We start from the raw sequence: 27,659 nt of genomic DNA on the forward strand, positions 1-27,659 counted from the left end.
TACGTGCACTTCCGGGTTTCAGACTTAGATATTTTGGTAGAGTTTATTCGAATAAATTTATTATTCTAAACTTGTTTTGTCGGGTGGACACCATTTGGTGTTATTATGGGGGTTAAAAGCTTTCTATTTATGTAATTATCTCAGTATTTGGGATTGTCTTAGAGTATCAACTTTAATAACTTGAAATCATAGTTACACAAGAAAATAAATCTACCTCCTACCATCTTGAAGCAGAAATCAAAGTGTAGCTTCCATCTCATTGACTTTTCTTCGTACAATAGTCTTGTCTCCCACGTTATCCGTTGGATTTTTACTAACGAATCAAAATTAGTCATTCGTAACCCTCCTTCATTATAACCTTGATGCAATATTAATCTCTTAATTCGATCTTTCCCGTTCCATATAAATTCGAAACATATTTTCTGTATTTCCGATATGACCACACTACCAGGGATGATATCAATATTTGTTTCTTTCTGTACGTGGTACAAGATACTGCTTAATTCAGCAACATACTTTGCAGTTGGGTGTGATGGTCTGAATATTAATTTTCGAGCAAGCGAAGCAAGCTAGCAAAAATTATAAGATTTGCGACGTCCCAGTGCGAAAAATTACATCTTATAAAGAAGACAACCCCCTCCCCCTGAAATCTTATCTATTTGTGAGGGTTTCCTAGAGGTGCTTTGTCCATTGCTGGTAGGGAGGTTGATTCGACATAATGGGTGTTTGTTTGTTATATATCATGTCAAATAGTTTTACTTAGGTGTAATTATAGGTGCATTGGTTAACTTTCCAATAAATATTTTTTCTCATTTGCCTATCTACTTTGTTATTTATTGTTGTATTAATGTTGTTTATATATTCAAATATGTCATGATTGTAAAGCGCATAGAGAAATTTTGCGCTTCATAAATATTCTCTAATATTATTATTATTAAGCCCAATTTAATGATGGAAGATTGAAAATTTCTTTTATAAGTAACATAACTATAACATCTATAAATGCGAGCAAGCTCTATATAGGGAAAGTTAAAGAAACGGGGCTCTAAGCCGCCTTGAATTAGGGGTGCATGTTTTGGAGAGAGGAAAAGTAGGTATGTATCAAAAGGGAAAAGGACAGTTATGAGAAAATAAAAAGTGCTCGTGTCATAATAAAAGGGGCACTTTTAAGAGGTGAAAAGTGGCATTTAAGAGAAAGTGAAGGGGTTCTTATTAAGAAGGAAAAATTAACCTTATTTACAAGGAAAAGGGGTACCAGTCAAAGGAAAAAAAGCAAAACTATCAGGGGGTGAAAAGGGGAATTTCTCGCACCTGAAAAGACGTACTCACCAGAGATGAAAAGAGAGGAAAAGGACAGTTATTAGAAAAGAAAAGGGGCACTTGTCCTATGTAAGAGGGGCTTTTGAGGGGTCCCTGAACAAGAAATAAACCACGTTCATTTGGGGGCTTAACTGCCCCCTCCTCCCATCAGTACGCCGGTGTTCCTCCCCGAAACTAGAACGAGCATTGCCCCTTTTCAGAATAATACTGCATACTTTAAACAAAAAAGTGAGTTTCATATTTCTCAACATATCGGCCTATACAGAATTGAAATTATGAGTTTTTCTTACATCACAATTTAACCCAAGCCCTGGGAGGCCCCCCCCAGTACAAACTAAAGTGATACATTTCGAAAGTAGGTGAAATGATTGGTTTTTGGCTTTGCTCACTGTGCTGAACATAATTTCAAAAACAAAAAAGATCGCGTAATTTGCGTATTCATAATTCATGAAAATTAACTATGCATTTTCAAATATGAAAATTATGTTTCTTCATGAATTTGAAACGAAGGAAACATTTATTCAATACATTTTCTAGATTCTTCACAAATCTACAGACAAATATGTAGGGTCTTCTGTAGAATGCATAAAAATTAGCATTTTGCATAATTAATTAGGCTAACCGCTATGACAATAAAAATGTGCATACTAGGAAACAATTTATTACACCATCTTGTTACTTTCGTGAACATCTACAAACGTGCAAAATTTCGTGTTCATCCAACGTTCGACGGCCTAGATCATAGCCCCCCCCCCCCAGTAACGGGGAGCTCTAAATACAGTAAGGGTAATGTTGTTGACTTCGTCCCACCTCTCGCTCTCCCATGCAGTGCTCCCTCCCTAAAACTTCCTAATTTTTCCATTTCTCAGATGTAGGGGAAATTTATTTCCCGTCTTGTATAGATTGACATATCGATAATTCGATTTCTTTTTGCATAGTCAAGACCAGTTCTAAATATACATCTCTCCTGCTGTGGTCCAGTGAATACAGGGTTATGCACACGGCACGCAAGCGGGTAGACCCTGCTCTCCAACATGGCGGCCGTTCCGGACCGGTGCGTACTTCACTCAATAGCACGTAATTTCTGGAGAGTGAGCTATCTTGGTATTATAAGTACCATCTTTGGTACAAGTATTGCACTTGTACTAATTAATTTGACAATGGCAACATCACTGGTTTGTCTGGATTTCCAATTTCCAATGTGAAGGCATTGGAAATTAGAAGACTTGGATACTTCTTGAAAACAGAGTTCAATTTATTTGTATTGAATTGAATTTATTTTTAGTTCATAGTTAATGTTTCCCTTAGTTTAATTGAATGTAATTGTAAATGTAAATGTCCTAATAATTGGCAATTTATATTTTGTAGTATTTTCGAAATGAATTGCATATAACGAAACCATCAGTAATTAAGAAATATGCCGTAAATTCAGATAAATTGTTAAAAAAACATAGATCTGTACGCACCCCATATTCAATATGCAAATTAACTGGTGTCAACTGGTTCAACTGGAAATAGGCCCACGGACCAGTCATGGGATTATCACCAAGGAACTTAAATGGTAACTGTGAAACCATTTCAAAAAAAGTTTAAGACACCCAAGAATTACTCATTTTTCGCACCTAAAAATTCACAGATTTACACCTAAGATTAAGAATCAGTATTCGGAGCTCGCTAGCTCGTGTGTGGGGTTTACGTTCAGGGGTCTGAGAGGGGTCTTGGAAAATCGCATTTTACGCCTTTCCATGATATCTATATGATTTCTGAGCAAGTTATTCGTGTTTTTCAAGAGAAAATCTTCTCATCCATATGTTATTTGTTCTAATTATCAGTTGTAGTGGATATTTCTTAGTGTGATTCCTTTAAGTCACGAGATCAGTACCGCGGAACGTATGGGAACTTTGACTACCATTAAAAAAGGTGTTATAAGACACCGAAGAATTACTAATTGTTCACATCTAAATATCACGGATTCACAGCTTAGATAAGTAATCAGTTTGAGCCACGTGATCATCACCAAGAAATTCATGTTAACTTTGAAACCATTTAAAAAAGGTGTGTAAGACACCTCAGAATTATTAATTTAATACAACCAGAGATTCACGGACAGAACAATAAGACGATTAGCCGGTGTAAGTAACGTGATTATTACCATCAACTTTGGATAATCTGTGAAACCAATCAATAAAAGACCAAATAATGACTTATATATCACCACCATCAGTTAACGGATACAAAAAAAAATCGTTGCTTGGTTTAAGTGGTTATATGGTCATAAACACTTGATTTACAGAGGTAAGTGGGATTACGTTACTCCAGTCGCGTGATAAATTGGTGGTTTTTAGGTGAGATGAAAACGTGAACAGGAGTACACATTTTTTTTTTAAACGAAGGTACGTTTAAATGTTGTTCAAAAGGCACCATACTTTAAAATCGCTTAAAATACACTCCCAAAAGAGTTTTTTTTTTAGTGTTCTGTTTATTGGGTTACGTATCGCGAATACTCCTTTTTAAAATATAAATCTGTCCGATTTTGTTCAAACTGCCACCAGTTTTTTTCTGTGAACATTATGCTTTCTTTTAGAGATGCTTGCTTTTGAGGTGGGATTCACGTTAAGGATGGATCCGGGGAAACAGGAAATGAAATCCTAGATTTAGGATTTCTGAAGACTGGTCCCAAAACTCAATTTGGCCATAGCGAACTTTCTAAAGCTAGTCTACTTGAAGTCGATCAAAGATCAAAACTACTTGTACTGCACCACGTGCATCAAATATATCATACTATGGCACATCATTGTACATGTATTGGCACCAACCTCAATCTTGTTACAGACTTACATAATTATGATACGAGAAATAGCCAATATAACGTTATCTTACCCGAAAGATAAGGCAATATTGGAGATCGTTTCAATTATACCGGAATCAAATATTGGAATGTCATCCCTAATTACGTTAAAGCAATATAAAATGTTGCATACTTTAAAAGAGAACATTAGTATTACCTGTCACTTGTGACTCAGAAAACAGATACAAGGGTATGATATAAACCTGGATATGATATCGGTTGCATATATAAATCAGTTTTCTTTCTCCGCCATGTAGATTTGATATTTTTGTTTTGGTTTAATTTTGAATATTTTTGAGAATGTCTTTAAAAAATGGAAGATATATTCTCCATGTTATCAAACATTGCTCTTAATGTTCGACATCAGTTCTCTAGATAATACAAACATTAAACATGTTCAATACGGATTCTCTAAATAGGACATCGTTGTAAATAAGCCCTCGACTTTTCATGGGCCATCCTGTCAAGTATATTTGTATTTTCTCGTGTTTCATAACTTTTTGCCCTTGTCTTTTGTACCACTCTATATATGTAATAATAATAATAATAATGTCAATTTATAAAGCGCACATATCCATTCTAAAAGACTGCTCAAGGCGCTCTTGTACAACATCAAAATAATTATACAATATTAAATCTACGACATAATTTTACAATATTAAAACTACGACATAAACAAATGGTGCTTAAGTTTCTTATTAAATATTTCAACTGATGATGATTGTCTTATTTCTAATGGTAAAGTGTTCCATAGTTTGGTTGCAACGTTAGCAAAAGCCCTGTCCCCCCATTTGTTATTGGTTTTGGGTGTACATAACTGGAGCTGTGAACCTGAACGTAAATTCCGTTGTGGGGTGTACGGTTTCAAAATCTGATACAAGTAATGGGGTGAAGAATTAAGAAGTGTTTTGAAAGTAATGAGTAACAGCTTATACATAATTCTTTTTGAGACTGATAGCCAATGAAGAGATTTTAATATATCTGAAATACTGTCTGATCTACTGCGGAGAGTGACGAGCCGAGCTGCCACGTTCTGAACTCGTTGCAGACGGGCTATTTGATTTTGAGGAAGGCCAATATACAATGAATTACACATATCCAATGAATTACACATATGTAGTAGATAGCACATTACACATATGTAGTAGATAGCATCGACAAATCTTGAATTTGTCGTTCATCTTTGTTTTGTGAAACGGGATGTCCGCACCCTGACATCTCCGTAGGTCGCAGATAAGGATATGAGTTGGTTTCATGAAACGATCCCCATGTATTGATTTTTCTAGGCAAACAATTATTGTAAGCATAACATGTAGTTTTTAGCTTCTACCAACCTTGAATTTGTTATGCAAGCTTTTGTCCAATCATGTGGACTTTCTCAAGCTAAGTGATCAGTCTGAGTCACACGTTTGCTTCACTGCACTGCCCGGTGTCCTGTGATCACTGGACCAAAAGATCGGTGACAATAGGTACCCAGAGTCTCTGTTTAGTGATGTAAGCACTTCTATTGTAATTTCCCGCAGGTCCCTGCACTTGTTGCCTCTATGACTCTATAAGATTACCTTGGCATGGATAAGCCATGCCCAGTTAATTATCTCCCACGTCTGATGGAGAGTGCGTCGTAATATTTTAAGAATATTTACCTTACATGTCCACGTTTCACGTGTACATGAATGACTCGTTACTCGTACATCCTATCACTTCAATCGCGGAGAGCAAAAGTAGGCGTCAGAAGTTCTCCTAATCTCCCCCAAAATGGGATCGGATGTATCGACAGAGGCAGAACCTCCAAAGAATCTGGGCGAAAGAAAATTATCTCGTAGGACTTCACATCGCCTTATTGTCGAGAAAAATAACTTAAGGTAAGCACTTTTATATATCGACACGTTCGAGGTCCAGTCAGAATCCTTAATTGCCGACAATATCAAATAAATGCATTTATCAGTCATGTTAGTACCTGTATTGAAAAATATATGGTACAAATTTATATTGTCGACCACGATAAGTTTGTTCTTGTTGCTCAACTTTTGCTCTGTGAACGATTGCACCGGGCTTTATTTGTACAAAGATGTAAGAGATAGGGTTGGGGGTACAATCGCATGTTAGGTTATGGTCAGCGTTAGGATTATGTAAAGTCGGGTCCAGTGATTAAAAAGTGTTAACAAAAATGAATCTAAATTTGGGAATTAATAGTTTATGTATTCGCTAGTTGTTGAGCAAAGGTGTTTTGCCCTTATTGTCCCACTCGATCCAGGGGTAAATGGCAATGATGGGGTAATGACGACTGCAGGGCCTACAGGAAAAGCAGTATTTAGAAATTTAGAAACGTATGACAAGATCAGAAGTAATATGAAACATATCTATTTACCACTTTGTAATATCTCACAGTTATAACCCCGGTGCACTATTTCCACTAATTCTATTTCCTGTTCTTGTAAAGCGCATAGAGAGATGCAATTACGCATAATGTATATGCGCTATACACACTTAAACAAAATATTATTTCTAATGATGTACAGTGTAGTTATACTTTTGGTAAAGTGTAAAGTAGACCACGAAAAAATACTGTGGTCATAATAAGCAAACTTTAAATGATTTTATCAATCAATATCCTAAACAAAAGGGAATGAAAATAGCACATTTAAATGCTAGAAGTCTAAAGCAGGGCTCCCACTTAGCCGAGTTGGAGCCTCGAGTTGTGGCGAACTGGCGCGATCTTATTGCAAGCAGTTTTATCATTAAAACATATTTCTTGATATCAAGAATTACCATTGCTTTACAACGTAAAATTATTTCTTGATATCCCAAGTGGGAACCCTGCTTTAGGAATTAAATTAATGAACTTTAAATTGTTCTGGTTATCGTGCCTTTATGATATGATTTCGTTTTCAGAAACGTGGTTAGATGATAGCATTGCTTGTAATATGGTTTTTAGTCAACGGTTATAATGGGGAGAGAAAAGATCGTGATAAATACGGTGGTGGACTTTATTGTTATATTCGAGAAAATGTTCCATATCTATAAGAAGGTATGATTTAAAGAAAAATGAACTTGAATTAATACGGATTGAATTGTAGCCTACAAATCAGACTGGTCTTTTTGTAGGTATTACTATTATATATATATATATATATATATATATATATATATATGTAGACAACCTAAGAGTCTTTCATCCTACTTTGATTTGTTAGAAGAGGACCTTTTGTGTACATTCAATTTCAGACATAATTGCTCTCTCAGGAGATGTACGTGGACAATAATCTATTAAAAAAAATAATAGGATTAAGTAATTTGATAGGCTTATCCCAACTTGTTCAACTTAATCCACAAGGGTAACGCCTACTAGTAGTACGCATTGTGTCAAAGTCAATGGAAGAGCTTCATTCTGAGGTACAATCAAAGGGATTAAGCGACCACTCACTGGTGTATGTAGAGTTCCCGGATGTATAGTCACAAGCTAAAGGCTCAAAGGTTTACACCCAAAATCTCGAAATTTCGTTCTTTTTGAATCTTTTGGGAGGCATTGAATGGGATAATATGTGGTCATAACCGGAAAATGCAAACGGACAAATGTCTTAGCGTATTTTCAGAGCTGTATTTAAGGCCTAAACAAAAATATGTTGTATTGCCCTTTAGGTGCCAAAACATGGGTCAGTCGGTCGGAAATCTTTTTTTTTGTTTTCTTACTTTTTTTTAAAAACTCCCCTCACTCTGATATTTCTCAGTTTTGAATGATGTAATACATATTCTCTAAAAAAGCGGTTAAAGCTAAAGACCAGTTATGGTCATGCAATTGCATAGTGAAAGAAACGTTGTGAAATCGATCAGAAAAGGTTGATCATCTAGCATAGATGTACTGCAAGGTTCTGGAATCATCAAAATTATAAGAAATTTGGCCAATTCTTCATAAAGTTAGAAGCACTGTACACAGAAAGATGTATATGGGACTACACACACGTGCGCGACACGTGCATTTGTATTTCTCAAAAGTAAATAGATATACTAATTTAATTATTAGTAGGCGGTTTCCCGTCAAAATTTTTATCGTCATGTAATATTCAAAACATATTCTTTCACATGATTGGTAATAAGAGCTTCCATTTCATTTTATGAAATTGGGGCGCTTCCAATACTGGTCTTTACCTTTAAAAAATGGGCAATACAACATATTTTTTTTCCAGGCCTAACAGCACGGACAAACAAAAGGGTTCACAACGGATTAATGATGAATGTATTATGATTGCTAGAGAGCGTAACTATAATAAGAACAAGTTTGATAACAACTAAAGAAATTATGTACCATGAAACGTTCAAACACCATAGAAATAGACCAAATAACTTAAATAAGAGTGTAAAGCGAGCATATTATCAGAAGGAATTGACTGATTATGGTGTTGATACGAGAAAAAAGGAAACTTTTCTACCTAGCAAGAATGTTAAAAAAATGATTCAAATATTTCAATAAATGGAAAACCTGTAGATAATTTATATAATGTAGCCACTGACTTTAACGTAATGTTCAGCCAAGTTACCAATTGCAATGCTGGCAAACTGGCAGATGATGAGGCCTAAAATAAAAACTTTTTGTATTGCCCTTTGCGACCGACCCAAAAATCAGAAAATCTACGGTCGGCATTTAATTTAATTAAAAAAAAACAAACTGTTTTTAGATTTTTTTTAAATTAATGAATAAAAAAATAAGTATTTTTGTTTTGTTTAAATGGGATATAAATGCATAAAATCAAACTATTCCAAGATTCTCACTCGTGAAAATCATGGATAATTATGAGGTGAAAAAGATATCAATGGAATGATGACGTTGAAACCCATGTATTAAAGCATTAAAAACTGAGCAATATCGGCCCAAAGAGGGCGACAAAAAAAAAACTTTTCCGATCGACCGACCCATGTTTTAGCACCAAAAGGGCAATACAACAAGTTTTTATTTTAGGCCTGATAGCCAGTCATCTGAGTTCCACATGCAAACAAACAAACGACTCCCAAAACGAGAGTAGATTGGCATTTTTATAAAGTGAATAGATACGGAGTCTGGTTGCTATTCATAAGGACCATTATTCGTAAGGACCGCTATTCATAATACGATATCGGGGTTGTTATTCATAAACATGAAGAAAGGGCGCTAATCATAATTTACATTTAGGGTAATTACTCATAAGAACCGCTATTCATAATAAGAAATGAGGGTCTCTACTATTCATTATAAGAGAAGAGGGTCGCCATTCTTAATAGGAATGTTGGTGCTATATGAATTTGACATATGCCCTAGCACAACTTCTGGTGACATAACTACCCCGACTCTACTAGCCATGGTTTAACAATATGTCGATTGCAATCTAAACATGTCTCGAAAATCGAAGGTTTTTTTAATATTAAAGGAAACCAAAACCTTCATACTAAGTTACTTTTATTATAAAGTTTAAAAGATTTGAATAAAATCAGTGAAAATTTGAACAAAATCGGGCAAAGAATAAGAGAGTTAGAGCCTTTTGAAATTACTAGTCACTAGAGGGCGGTATTCAATTTGATGACATCATCTGTGAACAACTGTCCATGCCTTTTGTACATAAAATTTCACAATTTTTTTGTTTTTTTTCGTATTTATTTGTGTTCTTGATCCGACTTCATAACATGTGAAGTAGAATATCACTTTGCATTCTATATCTTGCTTTCAGGGGAGTACATTATCTCAATCACAAGAAAGAAGAAAAAACATGAAATTTGATGTACAAAAGGCATGGAGAGTTGTCCACAGATGATGTCATCAAATTGAATACCGCCCTCTAGTGACTAGTAATTTCAAAAAGCTCTTACTTCCTTATTCCTTGCCCGATTATGTTCAAATTTTCACTGATATTTTTCAAATATCTTAAACTTTACAATAAAAGTAACTTAGTATGAAGGTTTTGATTTCCTTTAATCTCCAAATACAAAACGATATATTTGTTGAGCTATCATGCAATCAATATTTGTTACTGTTATGTTGTTGTTGATGCTGTTGTTGTTGTTGTTGCTGCTGCTGCTGCTAACTATTTGTTCTGACCACGACAGATTAAACTTCTTTAGGGCTTGACAAACATTTGTTCTCACCCTGTTACATGCCAGATTCAAGAGGAGACTCAGTCTTCTAAAAGGAAAAGACGAAATTGACGCATCAACTACGACCGATCAACCAAAACAATCTGCGAACGGATTTCAGGCAATTGCGTTGTCGAGTATTGCTGAAGACATTGACGATGTTGATTTCCCGTATGAGAACCTCGTTTTGGAAGGCGGTGGCAGCCAGGGTAATGCTTATATTGGCGCCATAATGGTGAGATGTGTTTATTGTATTCCTAATTCTATTACTACTTCTACTAGTACTGCTACTACTGTAGGTTTTCCTATCCATTTAAAAACCTTTTTCAATCAATGTCATACTCTTTTCATTTTATTTCGTCCCAAACATCCTAATTTTTGCACGTCTCATAGTCAATTTCGTCATTGGTCATTCATTTTCTAACTTTGTCCAATCAATTTAATTATGTCGTATCCAATTTCGTCAAAGTCAAATCGATCTCGTCTTTTTAGGCTGCCAACGTAACATGGCGTCATTTTGCAATCGACATCTTCAAAGTGTCATTTGAATTCGTCACTCGTTGCTTATATTAACTTAAGGTCTTTTCTATGCGGTGGATTTCGATGAAACTCTCTTGATATTGATTTCACAAAGACGAATTCGAATGTTACATTCTGCAGCGGACCGCCGAGTGAGATGAATTCGAACGAAATTTGACGAAAATGCATGGACAAGTGTTGACATTCTTTTAAAATGACACATAACTGCCTACAAATTATCGTTCATTTTATCAGAACTCTAGCACTCTCTTTAACTCTTTGTATCAAATAGGAGTTGGAGCGACTTAACTTCTTGAGCAAGATTCGCCGTTTCGCTGGTTCCAGCATTGGTTCGGTGACAGCTGCTTATCTCGCCGTAGGCCACGGGTCCAGCAAATTTCTCTCCATTATAAAAGATGGACCTCAATTCGAAGACCTCTTAGGTGAGTAACAAATTAGAGTATCTACACGTATGATCGCAAAGCCTTTCGAGAAATCAACTTCAAGCAATTTCAATAGCCTTACCCAGCATTATCCGGTGGATATGTGTGAACGTTATAGTGACGTATTGCGTCATTTTAACATTGCCCCCCTCCCCCTGTTAATATCCTTAAGTATTTGCGGTCGTGCATGATGAACAAATATGAAATGAAATCGAATCGATTCTCGGGAAATATATCAGTGATAAAATAGGCAGTGGTAAAGCTACCGGGGCAGTGGGGGTCATATCCCCCACACCATCTAGAAGTAAAAACAGTAAGACACATGAGGAAAGAGGGAAAGAGAGAATTCAAAGCGGTGGAACGGGAAGGGAAACATGACGAAAAGACACTACGATCTTTTTCTACAACCGTATCAATTTGCATTTCAATCATCATTAATCGAGGGAGACAAGTACCCTCCATCAAGCGTGTGCCCTATACATGCCCTATACATTCGAGGCTAGGAGTGTCAGCTGCATTCACTTAGGTGGGGTAACCCCTTTGAAAATTGCCCCAGTAGCACACAACCCTCGGAGAATTCCCCACAATTACGGTTAGAGTTCTTTGAAGGGTGTGATTTCTTGACCAGTACCTGTCCGGCGGTAGTCGTCCGGGTGAGTGTTTAAGCGGTAATTGAACGGGGGGAGGGGTATTCGTCTGGGAAAGTTATCATGAGTGTGTAGTCTGGTTGCATGAGTCGTCCAGATCGGTCCTAGTACCTTCGTCAAACCGCCAAATCGACCGATACTTGGACAGTAGAAATAATGGACTTTCTTGTGCAGTTTGATGGCTGTCTCGATGGTGTGACAAAGGCATTGGGTAGTGTGGCCAATGCACGAGTTTTATACATATTCCAGAATGTGAAAATGTGCGTAAAGGTGGAGACAAAAGTAGTTTTTAAGAAAAAGATAACAATTGAATAAACCAGCCAAGTATGTATAAGTGCAGTACTGCATGTATTTATGGTTAATGAGTGGTCGATGTGCGTGATCCGCAAGATAATTTAAACGCATCACGTCATAATAAGGGACAACGACAAAATGAACAATCACAATATACTCATTATTTATTCCTCCTCACATGGTTTCTCTTATTGAAGACGCACCATGTGGAAAGTGCAGCCTGGTGCCCAACCTGTTTAAGTACATGGGATGGCATCCTGGAAGGACCGCCTATCAGTCCATCGGTGAGGACATTGCTGAAAAGCTAGGAGACCCAAACGCCACATTCAAGGTAAGTCGGCAAAAACAGATAGTACAGGTTTTATGCAGTGCACTGGTTAAGTCACAACGAGACGGACAATGAGCTCGACAAGTCTTGTTTATTATCTTACTGTGACATAACCTACTTGCAGTGTATAATCACTAATACACTCGCAAACATGAGTGATTTGTATATTCACGTTTATACTATGGGACGCTAGTTTATCCATTTCTTAACCCCAGCAGTCGGTCGATTTGTTTGTAGAATACGAATTCAAGACTTTGTTTTCATGATAAAGAAAAACAAATTCTCTGGTCTCTATAATGATAGTTATAATCATTTCTCGGCTACACCAGCGAACAACTCTTTCGTCCCTTGCTTCCTTTAATAGGACCTTTATGTTAAGACGGGTAGAGAACTATGCGTGGTGGTTACCAATCTAACCACGATGATGGAGGAATATTGCCACGTCAAAACCACTCCCAACATGCCAATGAGGACAGCTGTCAGGATGTCTATGTCTGCTCCAGGTGAGAACTAAACAGTTTTCTATTTGCACGACAACTTCAGATAAACCGCTAATACGCAGAACCAGCATATATCAATGTAGGGCCCTCATCCTGAATGAATAGTATAGATATGTCGACTGCTATGCGAGGCCTGGCTGTTTTAAAGGCTAAAGGGAACATTACATCTTCCCATGTCCCCGAGGCGCGCCTGGATAATAGCTTCAAATGGTAAACATGCGAAATGAATATATACACTGATTTATTTTCCAGGAAATCCATTATCAACATGTACGCCAAAAAACCTAAGTTTTGTGTTCTCTCATCATTATGCGACTTCAAACACATTAATTTGTTTTGGAAATCATTGCAGAAATATGATTTAAATGACATCTCTTTCACATTATGCTACAGTGAAATTTTGCAATCGTTTTTTGGGGGGCTCCGAACACTTTAGTGTGTGCATTTAATTTCGATAGCGCTCCGAGAACATTACCGTAAATCTTATTATCAAAATACCCTGTGTTAATGTTTCACATTAATTTACGAGCACGAATCTCTCTTATATGCTACGTTTTCATGTCTACTGTATGAGGAATATAATCATATGTAATACTCTAGTGTATCAACGTAGTAATAATAATATAGTAATTTACCTATAGAAGCCCCGTTTGTTAAAGCCTCGTTCATGTATGATGCAGTTAACTGTTTTTTTAAATAATGAAGTAACGGTAAAACGCTTCTTATTTCCGTATTTAATGTTTCAACGCGTCATATCTAAACGAGCCTTATATCTCATGAACATGGTGAAAGTAGATGAATACATTTGTATTACCCTATTGTTTTGTTGTTGTTGTTTCTTACCTTATTATTGCGCAGTTGTTTTCGTTCCTGTAAAGCGGCAATACATGGGTCGAACCGATCTCTATATCGACGGCGGTATTTTGTGCAACTATCCAGTTCACTGTTTCGATGGTAAGTATACTCATTTGATAATTTCGAATATCGAAGAGTAGCCACGAACAGTGGCGTAGCTATGGGGGCGGGGTGGGAGCACGGGGGCATATGTGATCCCAAAATCGAATCCCCCCCCAAAAAAAAAGAGGTGAGAGAGAAGGGAGAGACCGAAGGAAAAGGAAAAGGATGTGAGATAATATAGGGAGATTCGAATACGTACCGTCAACATCATGGATACAACGTTTCAGAAATCACAAGATGCTCAAAAGGACATGTACATAGATATAAATTACCCCATTTCATTTGATTATATTAAGCAGGGCTCACACTTAGCCGAGTTGGAACCTCGAGTTGTGACGAGCTGGTGCGATCTTATGGCAAGCCGTTTTATTATTAATTGATACCAAGAAATTAATTCTTGATATCAAGAAATAATCTTACTTTGTAAAGCAATGGTAATTCTTGATATCAAGAATTCGATTTCGTGATATCAGGAATTCGATTCCGTGATATCAAGAATTGAATTCTTGATATCAAGAAAAATGTTTTAATGATAAAACTGCTTGCCATAAGATCGCTCCAGCTCGCCACAACTCGAGGCTTCAACTCGGCTAAGTGGGAGCCCTGCTTTAGGTATTGTAACTTGTTATTGATAACAAGTTTCACGAAACAGGAACCTGTCTTTTTCTTCGTTGATATAGGGTGGTGGCTTTCTATGAAACCTGAAGATGCTCTCCTGAAGAAGATGCAACCTTTGGAGGATGCAGCCAAACTCCTCACAAAGAAGGAGAGGTTTGGAATGTTCAACGACAAAACCTTTGGCATGATTATCGTAAGTTCATGTCGAAAAACATTAAATGCTCCGGCATTCAATATAACAAATTATTTGAACCCCCAAATTCACACTTTCCCGAGTTATGTAATATTTCACCGAGGCCGCAGACCAGTGTTGATAATGACTGAGGCGAAGTTTAGTTTAAACAACGAAATTGATGCGATGATGTTTGTTAAAATAGGGGATATTTGCGATCAAATACTTTTAATGTTTCTAATCTTTGGAGTCAGGCCCTCTCAATTACATTTAGGTTGCCTTCGCAAGTTGTCCCGACATAGCTTGTGATCCAACTAATAAACTGTCGAATGTTTCAAATTAAAAATTGTATTTTGCTCTTCTGCCAACAGTACAGTGATTACGACTCCCATGTACTGGCTACCAATCCAGATTTAGAAGCCCCCATTGCACCTATACCAGATACAAAACTTGCCAGGTAAGTTGACGGACAGTCTACGTCAAATGTTCTCTTGTCCACCGGGAATGTTCATCGGACTGTGGTTCACATAGTTCGAGGTTCGAGACCCGCCGCGGCACCAATATCCTTTGGCAAAACATGATCTACATTTACCACCCTTTTACCCGGGTGATGTAATTGAGTACCCGATATGGACAAATTTCCAAAGCTAGAGCGCCTTATCTTGGTAGATCGGCTAATGCCGGGGTAATAATAGTTACTCTAATATTAAGTGCTATATAAATGTTGTTATCATTATTACTATTATAGTAATATTATTGTTGTTGTTAAAGTACTCGATTTGTCTAAAATCTTGTAGAATGGATAACAAGATGGGATGACATTTCTTTGTTCATATACGATATCTGTCGCTCCTTGTGTTTAGCATGCCTACATGACTTATACCATAATGGGAGCGTATTGAGACATTTTAAATTACTCTCGGCAGGCTAGGTATCAGATATCAGGTCTTTTTTCTTATTACAGAGACCTAAGGATATATCTGTAAAGCGCTAAGAGACTTCACCGCTGTATTAAGAGCTATATAAATGCAACATATTATCATTATTGATTTCTTCTATCCAGCGCATTTCAAACGAGTCTGACTTTTTGTTTCCTGTATGTTTATTTTTCTTTATGTATCTAATTATTCTTACCGACTTTGGCCTCATTTAGAGCTCACGAAAAAATAAAAGAGAAGCGAGAATTGAACTGTAAACAGCATCGCCTGGTGACAGACGCCATGACCCGGTTTCTAAAGGTTCTGGATCAAAATAGTATCGGAGGTACTACGATTAATATCAAGGCGTTTAAGCAAGTATTCAACAATGTACGTATCGTCTTTTACTTTAAAAGGACTAGGTAGTGACTTGTAAAACCTGTTATTTTCATGGAAATCGGTTGGGAAATTTTCAAAAACTGGTTGGGGGAATTGAAAGAGCATCATAAATATCTTTGTGGTTTGAGATTTTTTTCAGAATTTTTGTTGGCATGTTTGAGGTTTATAGAAGAAGAAATATTAAAATATAAAAAGTAACATTTCATCCAAAAATTACGCAGTTTTTTCATCAATCTTCAACAATGTACGTATCCGTCTTTCACTCAAAAATATCTAATCATCAAGTTTGGTAAAAGTAAAGTAAGACTAAATTAGAAAGTATTCAAATAAACCACGTCTTTATCCTTAAACCACTTATATTTTTACAAAGATACACACGCCTCCTTATATATGAAGTCTGACATTGGAATGATATACCTCTATGATGTAGGAAAATCTACTGACGTAACCACATTTTTCTCTTCTATTGCCTTTACTTGATAGGCCACCTTTTAGTGTCATTTTACCCAAATCAATTTGTTTACAATTAATGAGAATTATCATCTTTCTGGCAGCTAACCCTTTTTATTCGCTAATTTCTACTTCAAGTTTCTCAGTCCCTTGTTTTAAGCCGCGTGTATTTCTGTTTCCGTTTAGTTTCGATTTTTGATCTTTACTTCTCTTTTCTTCTCATAATAGAATGAGGAGTTTACATCTGACCATGCTCGCATTCTGTTCGGAGAAGATATGACTGTCGACGAAATATTTGACAGCCTTGATGCTAACTCCGACGGAGAGGTACATCCTTTTCTTAACCCCTTTGACTTCAGAATTATCTCATTCACATTACCTGAATACCGTGACCACTCGGGTTTCGTAACACATGGGTTTACTATATTGTAACTGATACTCTCTTTAACATCAAATTGTATACAGAGTCCCACTCTCTTTACTTTTTCCTAATTGCACTGCGTTTCATTCTAAACCTACTCTCAAATTTCTTTCAATTGCTATGCAGAACAAACGAATGCGTAGATTTGTAGTTTTCCAGGAGCTTCCTGCAGTAATGCAAAATTTGCTCAAAATTAAATTGTCAAATCTAAAAGATTTGAAATCTTACTGGATAGTTACCAGGAACGTCTCTCCTTAGAAGGTGAAAGATAATCTGTTAAATGAAATCAAAAATAGGGCAGCTCGTGATGGCCGGAGTAAACACCTACAAGATCGAACAATCATTTACATTCGCCCTTATGGCTAAAGGTTGGTCGGTATGGAGTTGGTTTGGCGGTGTAATGGCTTTTAAAAATAGATATGACACAGTAAAACGCCACACAAGAAAGGGCTGCTGCTTATTATTGTTTTTTAATGTGCAAATAAATAGCAATTAGGTACTTTACGTGTTCACTTAAAGCTAGGAAACATAAAGCATATTGCAATTTACATCATTAAAAAAACGCCTTTGTTTATCGCTGCTTAACTGAGGTATATAATGCAAAAGAGAAAAATTATTACTGATTAATCTCATTTTGTTTGACATGTAGATTGACTTCAATGAGCTGATGTCCTTAGCGGAGGTGGAGGGAGTAGGAATCCAGACCCATCATATTGGAACGGGGCGGCTTGATATCAAGAACTTAACAGATTATCTCACTGGAATCTTCAGCATGCTGCTACTGAACGTCAAAAGAGCTTTCCTAGAGGTAAGTTGTTTTGTGACAAACAAATCTTTCTCTATGTTACCCGGAGTCACACCAACATAACCGAATCTGGCTTGACCGAATTCAAACCAAACGGACAATTACATTACCTGCAATGACCAACATTGTTCGGATTGGTGGTGGTGGGACTGAGATGAAATACCTTGGTCACACAATGAGACAGAGGTCACGCTGATTTCAGACCGAACAAAAAGAAATAACATTGCCCAGCTCGAGTGGCCAAGGGTGTAGAGTCGCTTTGACAGTGTGAACAAGACCTCAGTCCCACCAACATGACCGACTCAAGGAACATATTATCATTACCTTAAACGGCCAAGAATAGGTCAGTATTGAGTCGGTCTTGCGATATAACTGAGGTATAAATACATGTCTTATTGTGTTTGATGCTCAAGTCACAACGACGAGGTCGCCACCTGACCTCCCACAAACCGAACAAAATATTACATTACCCCCAAATGGACAAGAATCAGTCGATCTGCAGTTAATTGTCTATGCGATCTTATTCCTGCACTTTTCTTCCACTTATTGAACCTTGGGACTACAGGGCCAGGACATTGAGCGTACGGTACTCATCAACACTGTCTATGTGAAATCCTTGGACTTCAGCCCAGAGACAGAGGACCTGGATTTCTTAGTAGAGGTACTTACTCTTCTTTTACTCAAACATCTTATGAATACTGAACGAAATAAAGATGGTACATATCTGAACTGTCCTTTCATACAATTTTGAAAACTTAAAAGAAAATCTCATTGTGAATATACCGGTAACCATTTGAAATACACCAATTTTCGGTCTGCCTCATAACTTTTCTAGTCCTCATTCCATCCTTCTAATTCTACTTTTGATCTCATAATTATCCATCTTTTTCCGGGTGTGGGTGGGGTTGGGGTTCATTGCAAATTGAATGTACAACTATAGACCATAACTGGATAAAAGTCTTATGTCGTAAAGAAAGCATTGAAGGGAACACCCTAAAGTTGTTTTGCAGTTTTCTCTCTTTAGTCGTTATCGCTCCATTGACAACATGTTGAATTCATTCTCTTTCTATCTCTCTGTCTCTTTGTCTCTCTCTCTCTTTTTTCTGTCTGTCTGTATGTATGTCTTTTTATACCTATCCGTCTCTTCTATTCACGCAAACAGCAAGGCCGTCGTGGAGTTCGAACGTTCCTCAAATACCACAACAAGGCTGCGAAGGGAGAAGCATCATAAAGTCACATCACGAATGGTATGGCAACTCGGTGAAACTGTAAACGTTAAAGGACACCTCACCCAAAGAAATAACTCTAGTTATTCTGTGAGATGTATTGTACTCTTGCCCATTAATCTACAAGATTCCCCATCAAAGGGTATATTTAGAGAGGCATAGAGCAAGAATAATGTACAGTTTCTCAGCACGACATGGGCATCTCTATTTTCTTGATAACGTGACGTGCTATGCGAAGTCGTTCATCACGTAAATGCATTCCAAATTACGAAGCATATCATTTACCCGATATTATCCTTTGTACTACAATTACCAGAACCCAAATTTACGTAAATAGGAACTTTTAGGAACGTCCATAATTCACGCATACTTCGAATTCAACTCTCAACATAAAGTCCTTTATCTGGGATTCAAAACGTGCACATCACATCTTGGAAATTCCCCTTATCAGTATCCGGGTGTACCACGTTGGAAACGTTTGCCAAAAAATAAATCGGTGCCAATTTATGCTGCTGGAGTTATTTTGTATTTTTAGATTTGGCGGAGTTTTCCCTTTCTTTCTTTCTTTATATATTGTTTAAAATCAAAATTCTAGCAATACTACCAAGACTGAAATATTATACTCTATTAAAGAATAGCCATTCAAAACATTCACAAATGTTTGTACCATTAAAACGTTTTGGTATGTGGCAGTTGGTTCTTTTTCCTAAGCCTCCGTTTATTATTTTATACGTAAGCGGACTAGCATATATTTGCAAAGGGTTGTTTAAAATATTTATTTTCACGCATTTCTATACATATATAAAACGAGATTGCAATATTTCTTGTATAATGATAACAATATAAAGCACACATATAAATAACTATATAGTCAATGCAGCTGTTTGTGAATAAACCTTTCATGTCTTACACGAAGTGGATGTTTATATGGAATATATCAAGAGTGGGATCATGTGTTTTGGACTATAAACCTTCTTTTTGTGCAATTTTCATAATTCGTCAATAAAACATTGTTGAAACATTTTACCATTTTATACATGTACTTGACTTTTCATTGGATTTTATAGTATATACAGTGAAACCTGTATACAAAGACCACTCAAGGGAGACAAGCAATTGTAGGCAGGTGGTCTTTCTATACTGGTGGTCACTAAGGCAGGTTTCACTGTACATACGAGTTCTGTTTAGAAGATATAGTCGAGTACTGGTCATGCGATAACATTTTGAAAGATTCTGTCTGGATGCAATTGGAAAAGCTTGATTATGTGTATGAAGTGAAGTGTATTGTGAGGATTCGAATTACTATGAAAATAAGAATAATTTACTCGGTGTTCATGAAAGTCACGTGCCATGCACATATGAATAGACGTATCCGGACACAGCTACCCCCTGGACATCCATCCCCGGATAACTACCACTAGGATAACCACCCTCTAGGACAACTACCCCTAGGGCAACCGCCCTCTACGACGACTACTCCCTGGGACAACTACCCCCGGACAACTAAAAGACTCAATGAATGATGTGTACACTTAAAGATTTATTCCGGTTTAGTTTTAATCTTTCTTTGTAATTTTCTCGATTCATTCCATTGTCAGATTTATTATGAATTTAACCCAAATAGTCAACTACTCTAAAAGAAAGCTGATAAATCAGAGATGCGTATTGTTGAAAGTTTCAATTAAATCTGACAAATATAAGAAAGTTATGGATTTTCGAAAGTTGTAATCACTATACGTATGGGCACTTCAAATTGACTGAAACGGTATATGTCAATGTGATGTAGTGCCGGAATACTTTCCCATCTGTTCCATCATATAAAATGACTAAAATTTATTTTTTTCTTCAAAAAATCATGGCTCAGGAAGACCCATAATAATATGCTGTCTTTACTATATTATGAGTAGTGCCATAAGGCCCCAAAATAAATCATTTGGTTGTCCTCGATTGCTTTCCTGGAGCAGGGGCGGGCGGTTTTTTTTTTTTTTTTTTTTTTTTACTTCACTTTTTGTGTGTCTTTTTTGGATTATTTTTCCCTCCCTATTTTTTTTGGATTTCTTTAAAAATAATTTGTTTCCATTAAAAAATAATAATTTGGATGTCAAGCATTTAAACATACAAAGTCTATAAAAACACTTTAATATGGTAACAGACTTGTTTATTGTACAAAGAATATCAATACCAACACAGAAAGTATTTTTGGCTACTTGCGCCCTCTATATAGCAAACAATGCCTAATCGGTGACCATTGGTCTCCCATGCTCCTCTGTAAGACCTTGTAGGGTGGTCTAATCCCTCCTTTAAATTAGTACAGACAGTACTGGACAGGTGGTTATCTCATCAAATCAGCTCTCAGTTAACATTAGATAAAGAGGATCATGGGGGACCATGGTCACCGATTAGGAAATGTTTGCTATATAGAGGGCGCAAGTAGCTATAAGTAGTACAATGGAGATTTAAAAGGTGCTGTAGGCCTATTTCAAAGCCAAAAACACTTTCTGTGTTGGTCTTGATATTCATTGTACATCAAACTAGTCTTTTACCATATTAAAGTGTTTTATAGAATTTGTTTGTTTAAATGCTTGACATCCCAATTATTATTTTTTTTTACGGACAAAAAAAATTATTAAAAAAAAAAAAAAAAATGGGTTGGGGCACATCCAAAATAAAATATGGATAGCATATTACCATACATGTTGGTCCTCTAAAGAGAAAAGACCCTCCTAAGTCATACATTTTTGACAAACTGATATTTGAGTAATTTGTTTGTGATGGAACAAATGCAAACGTTCTTGCCACTACATCACAGTTACATTAATGATTCAACCATCTTAAAGTTACATACGTATCGTGAATACTATTTTCTTAATCTGTCAGATTTTTTTGGAACTGTCACCACTTTTCTTCTCTAAATGTTTTGCTGTATTTTAGAGATGCTTGGTAGGGGTGAGTAACTTTGCCTCAGATTCTTAAAACAATCCTGGATTTAGCTCATACTGCAATCATAATTATAAACCTTTAGGCCATACATGAATCTCATGTCTGTCTCAATTGTCTGTCTGATTGGAATTATAAATAAAAGAATTCGTTTTCCTGACGGTTTTTATAACACTGCAGTTTATTAGGGAAAATAAGTAGAGTAAACCCGTTCACTCAAATATTTTAAACTTTTTTGAGGCACTTCATAATTATTTCGAAGCGCAATTTGTTTGTTAAAAGGCTTCAATATTAAACAATTTCACAGACACTGCTAACACATAGGGCCATGCATCTCAGATGTATTGTTGTTAAACGATGCCTTTAACCTATTTGAGGTCTTAGTACGGCCGGGCATATGGAAACGTTGTATCATCCGCTCAATCTGACTTGCGTGCATAGAACAATAAGCATTTTTCCATAAAAAACTGAAGTTTTCTAAAATGTGCGTTTCTTTCCAGCAATGGGGCGCCCGGAAGTCACTCGGGTAACATTTCATAAAGTATAATATAAAAAGACCATATGCAAATTTTCTGTACTTTTGTCGGAAAAAATACATTTATCCAGCACAATATCGTCTCTTTTTGCGTTGGAGAATAACGAATAGCGAGTTTCAATCACACTTTGGCCGCTCTCGCAAGCTCTCACTCGTTATACTGTGGTCAAGCGACTTTGGGGCAAGCGGTTAATGAAAATACTAATCGTTAGCTTTCTTCTGGTATTAAACTTGTTTTGGTTGATTGTATAATTATGTCGGAATAAAGGAAACAAAAAGGCTCGACCAATAACTTATCAGCGTCTGAATTGACCTTTTGACCTTGAATTCCCAGATGCAAGCGCACTAATGAGGTCATCTTCGCTAAATCGGTGTCTTTTATCGTAAAATGCGACACTTTCACAATGTTTATACATCTTTTTTAATTATTAGTAAGATATAACATATTTTTTCTGATATCACTGATGTTTTGGATTTAATTTAATGAGTAATTTTAAAATAAGAGCCATTTTGTTTTGATTTACTGGATCGTACCATTAAAGTCGCAGGGTAGAAAGATGCATTTCCAACCGCGCCAAATTTAATTTACGTTCCGACATTCTGTTAAAATGGGTTCGTGATGTTAAGAATCCACTGCTTTCTGCTCCAACAAACGTTCACATGCATGCGGAGTCGTTTATCAACTAAATTATTCAAATTTATGGATGCTTCCTAGCTTCCCAGGTGTTTGTGTTGCTGTTGAAGCATTTTATTCACCTGCTATCATTCTTTGTACTCCAATTGCCAGAACGCAAATTTCATTTTGGTTTTATAGTTTCATCGGAGTCGTTTATCAACTATATGTATTCAAATTTATGAATGCTTCCTCCCCAGGTGTTTGTGATGTTTGATGCATTTCATTCACCTGTTATTATTCTTTGTACTCCAATTGTTAGAAAACAAAATGCATTTTGGTTTTATAGTTTCATGCAATAAGTAAGTCAATAAAAGAGCATGTTCTGCACAATAAAAACAGTGTGTGTCCCTATTGTACAATGTGATGTGTCCCCTCATTTTCTAATAGTTAATTTACCTATTCACATAATGGAACTACCTGCCCGATGAAGCCAGTGGCCTGTGACCCCTGAGCACTCAACACCGTGTGGGAGTCAGTTTGTGGTCAAATTCTTTTATGAGACAAATAGAAGGAAACGTTTCCATATGGGGGGGGGGGGGGCATTATGGCCCCCCTTAAGATCTCGACCGCGAAGCAGCCGATCGCCGCGAAAAGTTGCACGCATGTCAAGTGAAGTGTATAGAATAATATGATAATTTCAATTTTTTGAAAAATTCACTCATTTGCATATTTATGGTATTTTATGCAAATAAAGTCATACAAATCACATTTTTACCCATAAATCATATATTATTCATATTTAAGCATTCTTTTTCATTACATATAATCATTAGACAATTCTGAATAATGATACAACAAAAAAATTGGAAGAGCCAGCTTATTCCTTATGTTATTCCTTGTTTTGATGATTTCTTATGTATTTCATTGTTTTTTTAACTGATGTATTTCATTGTTTTTGATGTTTTATTTCATTTCGTACTACAATTCAACTATTTTGACTTCCATAACAACCACCTAAACTTTAAACACGACCCAATAACCCATGTTTGATCTGTTTTTAGGAAAAATGACTGTTCCATATGTTTTGTACACAAATCACGAAAATGAGCGATTTTCGGGCCGACATGCAAAGACAAAAGGTCACGTGACCTTGTAACCGTAGGTCCGATTTTCAAAAAAAATCTTTTTAAAGTTGCGCAAGACTCGAAAGAAAAAAGTTAGGGAGCAGCGGGGCGCCATCCATATGCGTTCCCGAGCAGTCGAAAAATCGTGGAGGAGGGGGGGGGGGGGGGGGGGTGAGGGCCATAATGCCCCCCGGCCTTATTAGGGTTAAGGTGGGATTCACTTCAATGAAGGATCCGGGAAACAGGATATGAAATCCTAGATTTAGGAATGTAGTAGACTGGCACAAGAACTCATGCTGACTATAGCGACGGAACTATCTAAAGATAGACTACTTGAAGTCGATCAAAGATCAAAACAACTTGTACCGCACCACGTGCATAAAATATATCATACTATGGCAAATCATTGTACATGTATTGGCACCAACCTCAATCTTTTAACAGACTTACATAATTATGATACAAGAAATAGCCAATATAACTTTACTTTACCCGAAAGATTAGGCAGTATTGACGATTGTTTCAATTATAATGGAATCAAATATTGGAATGTCCTCCCTAATTACATAAAATCCATATAAAATGTTGTACATTTAAAGAGAATATAAGTAGTACTTATCACTTGTTACTCAGATAAAAGAAACAAAGTGATATGATATAGACATTGATATGATATCGGTTGCGTATATAAATCGTTTTTTTTCCTTTGCCATGTAAATTTGATATCATTGTATTGTTTTGATTTTGAATAATCTTGAGAGTGTATTTCTTTCAAAAGATATTCTCTATGTTATTAAACATCACTGTAAATATTCTGCATCTGTAAATAATACAAACATTCAACATGATTAATACTGATTCTATAAATAGGCCATCGCTGCAGATAATCTCTTGACCTTTCATAGCCCATCCTATCAAGTTGATTTTTATTTCTTGTGTTCTATTTTCTTTTTCTCTGCTTTTTTCAAGTTTTTCCCTGCCACTGAAGTTTTGATCATTTCCGAGTTGCTTAGTTGTTAAGTTGTTCTTCAAGATAATTTTAATTATGTTTAAAGAAAAAGCATGCGATTTTATGGTTTAAAAAATGTGTAAAAGCAATTTGAATAGGTTGTTTATGTAATACATACTGATAGGTGTTTACTGTCACGACTGTGAGGTTTTAGAAACATCAAATTGGCAAGAAATACAAGTTTGGTCCAATCTTTTTAGCTGTTTTTTTAAATTTGCGATTATCACCTGCACTAATCGAGCTTGAGAGGGAAATTAGCACCATACCAAAACAGTGTCAAAGATGGCGCCAGCATTCAATAATAACGATAATAACAATGGTAAAAAATAATAATGATAATGATAATGATAATGATAATGATAATAATAATGATGATGATGATAACAATAGTTATAGTAATGATAATGCTTATAATAATGATATTGATAATGATAATGATAACAATAATGATGATAATAATAATTATGATAATATTATTTATAATAATATTAATAATGTTAATGATAACAATAGTAATACCAATAACAGTAATATATTATTAATAAATTTATGCTTACATGTATATAGCGCATAAATACGGGAAAATCTCTTTGTGTAATAAAGAACGTTGATTAATCAACTGTAAATGAATCAGTAGATTAGTAAATAAATGATAAAGAAATATAAGAATCTGATAGTGATAAAAGCTAGGGAATGTGAAATTGCATTCCTTTGGTAACTTAAGTAATCATGAAGAATGCTGATATCTACTCCATTTTTAGTTTAAATTCTAGTTTTTTGTTTCATACCTTACACATATTTCACATTCTGCTATGATTTAACAAAATATATGCTACAAATAAATCTGAATTCATTTAATAGTAAGAGACAAAAAAAAAAACAGAAAGTGAGTGTCTCATATTCATTTGTTTGAAAGCATTACATTAACAGATTAAACAAAATAGAAGGGTGATATATATAAAAAGACCTATGGTAAGATGGTGGAAGATATGTTTGTGGGTTCATTTGTGGTACAAATCTTTTAGATTTTTACTTTTTCAAAAAGTATGAATGACATTAAGCCTTATAATCTCTTTTGGTAATTCAGGAGAAAATCCTATGGATCGTGACAAAGACTATATTAGTTGTAGCCGATGGCGTCGACAATCCTTTGAATTTGTCGCTCGTCATTGTTTTGTGAAACGGGTTGGCCGCTTCATGACATCTCCGTCGGTTGCCGACAAAGATGTGGCTGTCATGGAGTTGGTTTCATGAAACGATCCCCAGGTCATGATTTTTCTAGGCAATGAATTGGCTCTATATAGCATTCCAGATATTTTAGTGTTGAAAGGTTTTATACAAATCCTATAGATCGTGACCAGGCGCGTACGCAGGATTTTTTTCAAGGGGGGGGGGGGGATAAGTGGACACTTTTTTTTTTTTTGGGGGGGGGTCTCGAAATTTGACATTTGGCTCCGTTGGGGGGGGGGGGTAAGGTCACCTTTTTTTTTTAATTATTAAAAAAAAAAAAATCCAAAAGGGGGGGGGGGGGTTTATAACCCCCCCTGTGTACGCGCCTGATCGTGACAAAGACTATATTTGTTGTAGCCGATGGCGTCGACAATTCTTCGAATTTGTCGCTTATCATTGTTTTGTTTAACGGGTTGGCCGCTTCTGGAAATCTCCGTTTAAGTCGCAGACAAAGATATGGCTGTCATGGAAGTTGGTTTCATCAAACGATCCCAAGCTCGTGATTTTTCTATAGGAAAATAATTGTAACCACTTCAATTGTCAGTTCCCGCAGGTCCCTGCAGTTGTTGCCTCTGTGACTCTACACGATTACTCAGACATGGATTAGCCTTGTCCGGATAACATCTACCTCCCGCTTATAATAGGGAGCGCTTCGTAACATTTGAAGCATATTTACTTTACGGGTTCATGTTTCACGTGTAAATGAAGGACTTGTTACTTGTACAGCCTATCACTTCAATCTCGGAGAGCAAAAAAGGGCGTCAGAAGTTCTCTTAATATCCAAAAAATGGGATCGGATGTATCGACCGAGGCAGAGCCTCCCGCAGAGCCTCCAAAGGCAAAGAAACCAGACGGGAAAAACATTCGTAGGACTTCCCATTGCCTTATTGTCGAGAAAAATAACTTCAGGTAAGCACTATTTTGTATAAGTTCGAGGTACTGTCAGAATCATTGCCGACAACATCGAATACATGAATTTATTAGAAATGTTGTATTGAAAAATAAATGGTTCAGATTTATATTGTGGACGACAGTTAATATGTTCTTGTTGGTCGACAGTTGCTCTGGGAACAATCGCCCCGGGCTTTACATTAACAGACATACAGGAGGTAGGGTTAGGGTACACTCGCGTGTAAGGTTAAGGTTAGGGTTAGGGTTAGATAACGTGTTGGGTCCAGTGATTGAAAATGAAAAAATCGCTACATGAGAGTCTAGATATGTGAAGAAATAGGTTGTGTATTTGCC

The 27,659-nt window shown here is 36.3% G+C and overlaps 1 protein-coding gene across 2 annotated transcripts; it reads left to right on the plus strand.

Annotated features, from left to right (window-relative positions):
- Nucleotides 1-5,725: 5,725 nt before the first annotated feature.
- LOC584119 lies at nucleotides 5,726-19,989 on the plus strand. 2 transcript variants are annotated; one of them, XR_004064976.1, is made up of 14 exons: nucleotides 5,726-6,030; nucleotides 10,295-10,502; nucleotides 11,079-11,229; nucleotides 12,368-12,501; nucleotides 12,863-13,001; nucleotides 13,857-13,952; nucleotides 14,636-14,766; nucleotides 15,117-15,202; nucleotides 15,899-16,052; nucleotides 16,740-16,838; nucleotides 17,582-17,740; nucleotides 18,303-18,398; nucleotides 18,900-19,060; nucleotides 19,128-19,989. XR_004064976.1 is itself a non-coding variant. In XM_783998.5 (13 exons), exons 1-13 carry the CDS (start codon nucleotides 5,924-5,926, stop codon nucleotides 18,966-18,968), a joined length of 1,629 nt encoding a protein of 542 aa, XP_789091.2. In that variant the 5' UTR covers nucleotides 5,726-5,923; the 3' UTR covers nucleotides 18,969-19,989. The 2 variants fall into 2 exon arrangements, 1 of the variants encoding a protein (XP_789091.2); XM_783998.5 differs by having other exon boundaries at nucleotides 18,900-19,989.
- Nucleotides 19,990-27,659: the final 7,670 nt, after the last annotated feature.

This window comes from Strongylocentrotus purpuratus, unplaced genomic scaffold (genome assembly GCF_000002235.5).
Source record: "Strongylocentrotus purpuratus isolate Spur 01 unplaced genomic scaffold, Spur_5.0 spur5_scaffold_19, whole genome shotgun sequence".
Taxonomy (NCBI): Eukaryota; Metazoa; Echinodermata; class Echinoidea; order Camarodonta; family Strongylocentrotidae; genus Strongylocentrotus; species Strongylocentrotus purpuratus.

Excerpts from the sequence above, each read along its gene's own strand:
- LOC584119 (XM_783998.5), top strand. The coding sequence starts at position 5,924 with ATGGGATCGGATGTATCGACAGAGGCAGAACCTCCAAAGAATCTGGGC. Across the intron at positions 10,503-11,078 it reads CTTATATTGGCGCCATAATG|GAGTTGGAGCGACTTAACTT; the intron begins GTGAGATGTGTT and ends TGTATCAAATAG. Across the intron at positions 17,741-18,302 it reads TCAAAAGAGCTTTCCTAGAG|GGCCAGGACATTGAGCGTAC; the intron begins GTAAGTTGTTTT and ends TTGGGACTACAG.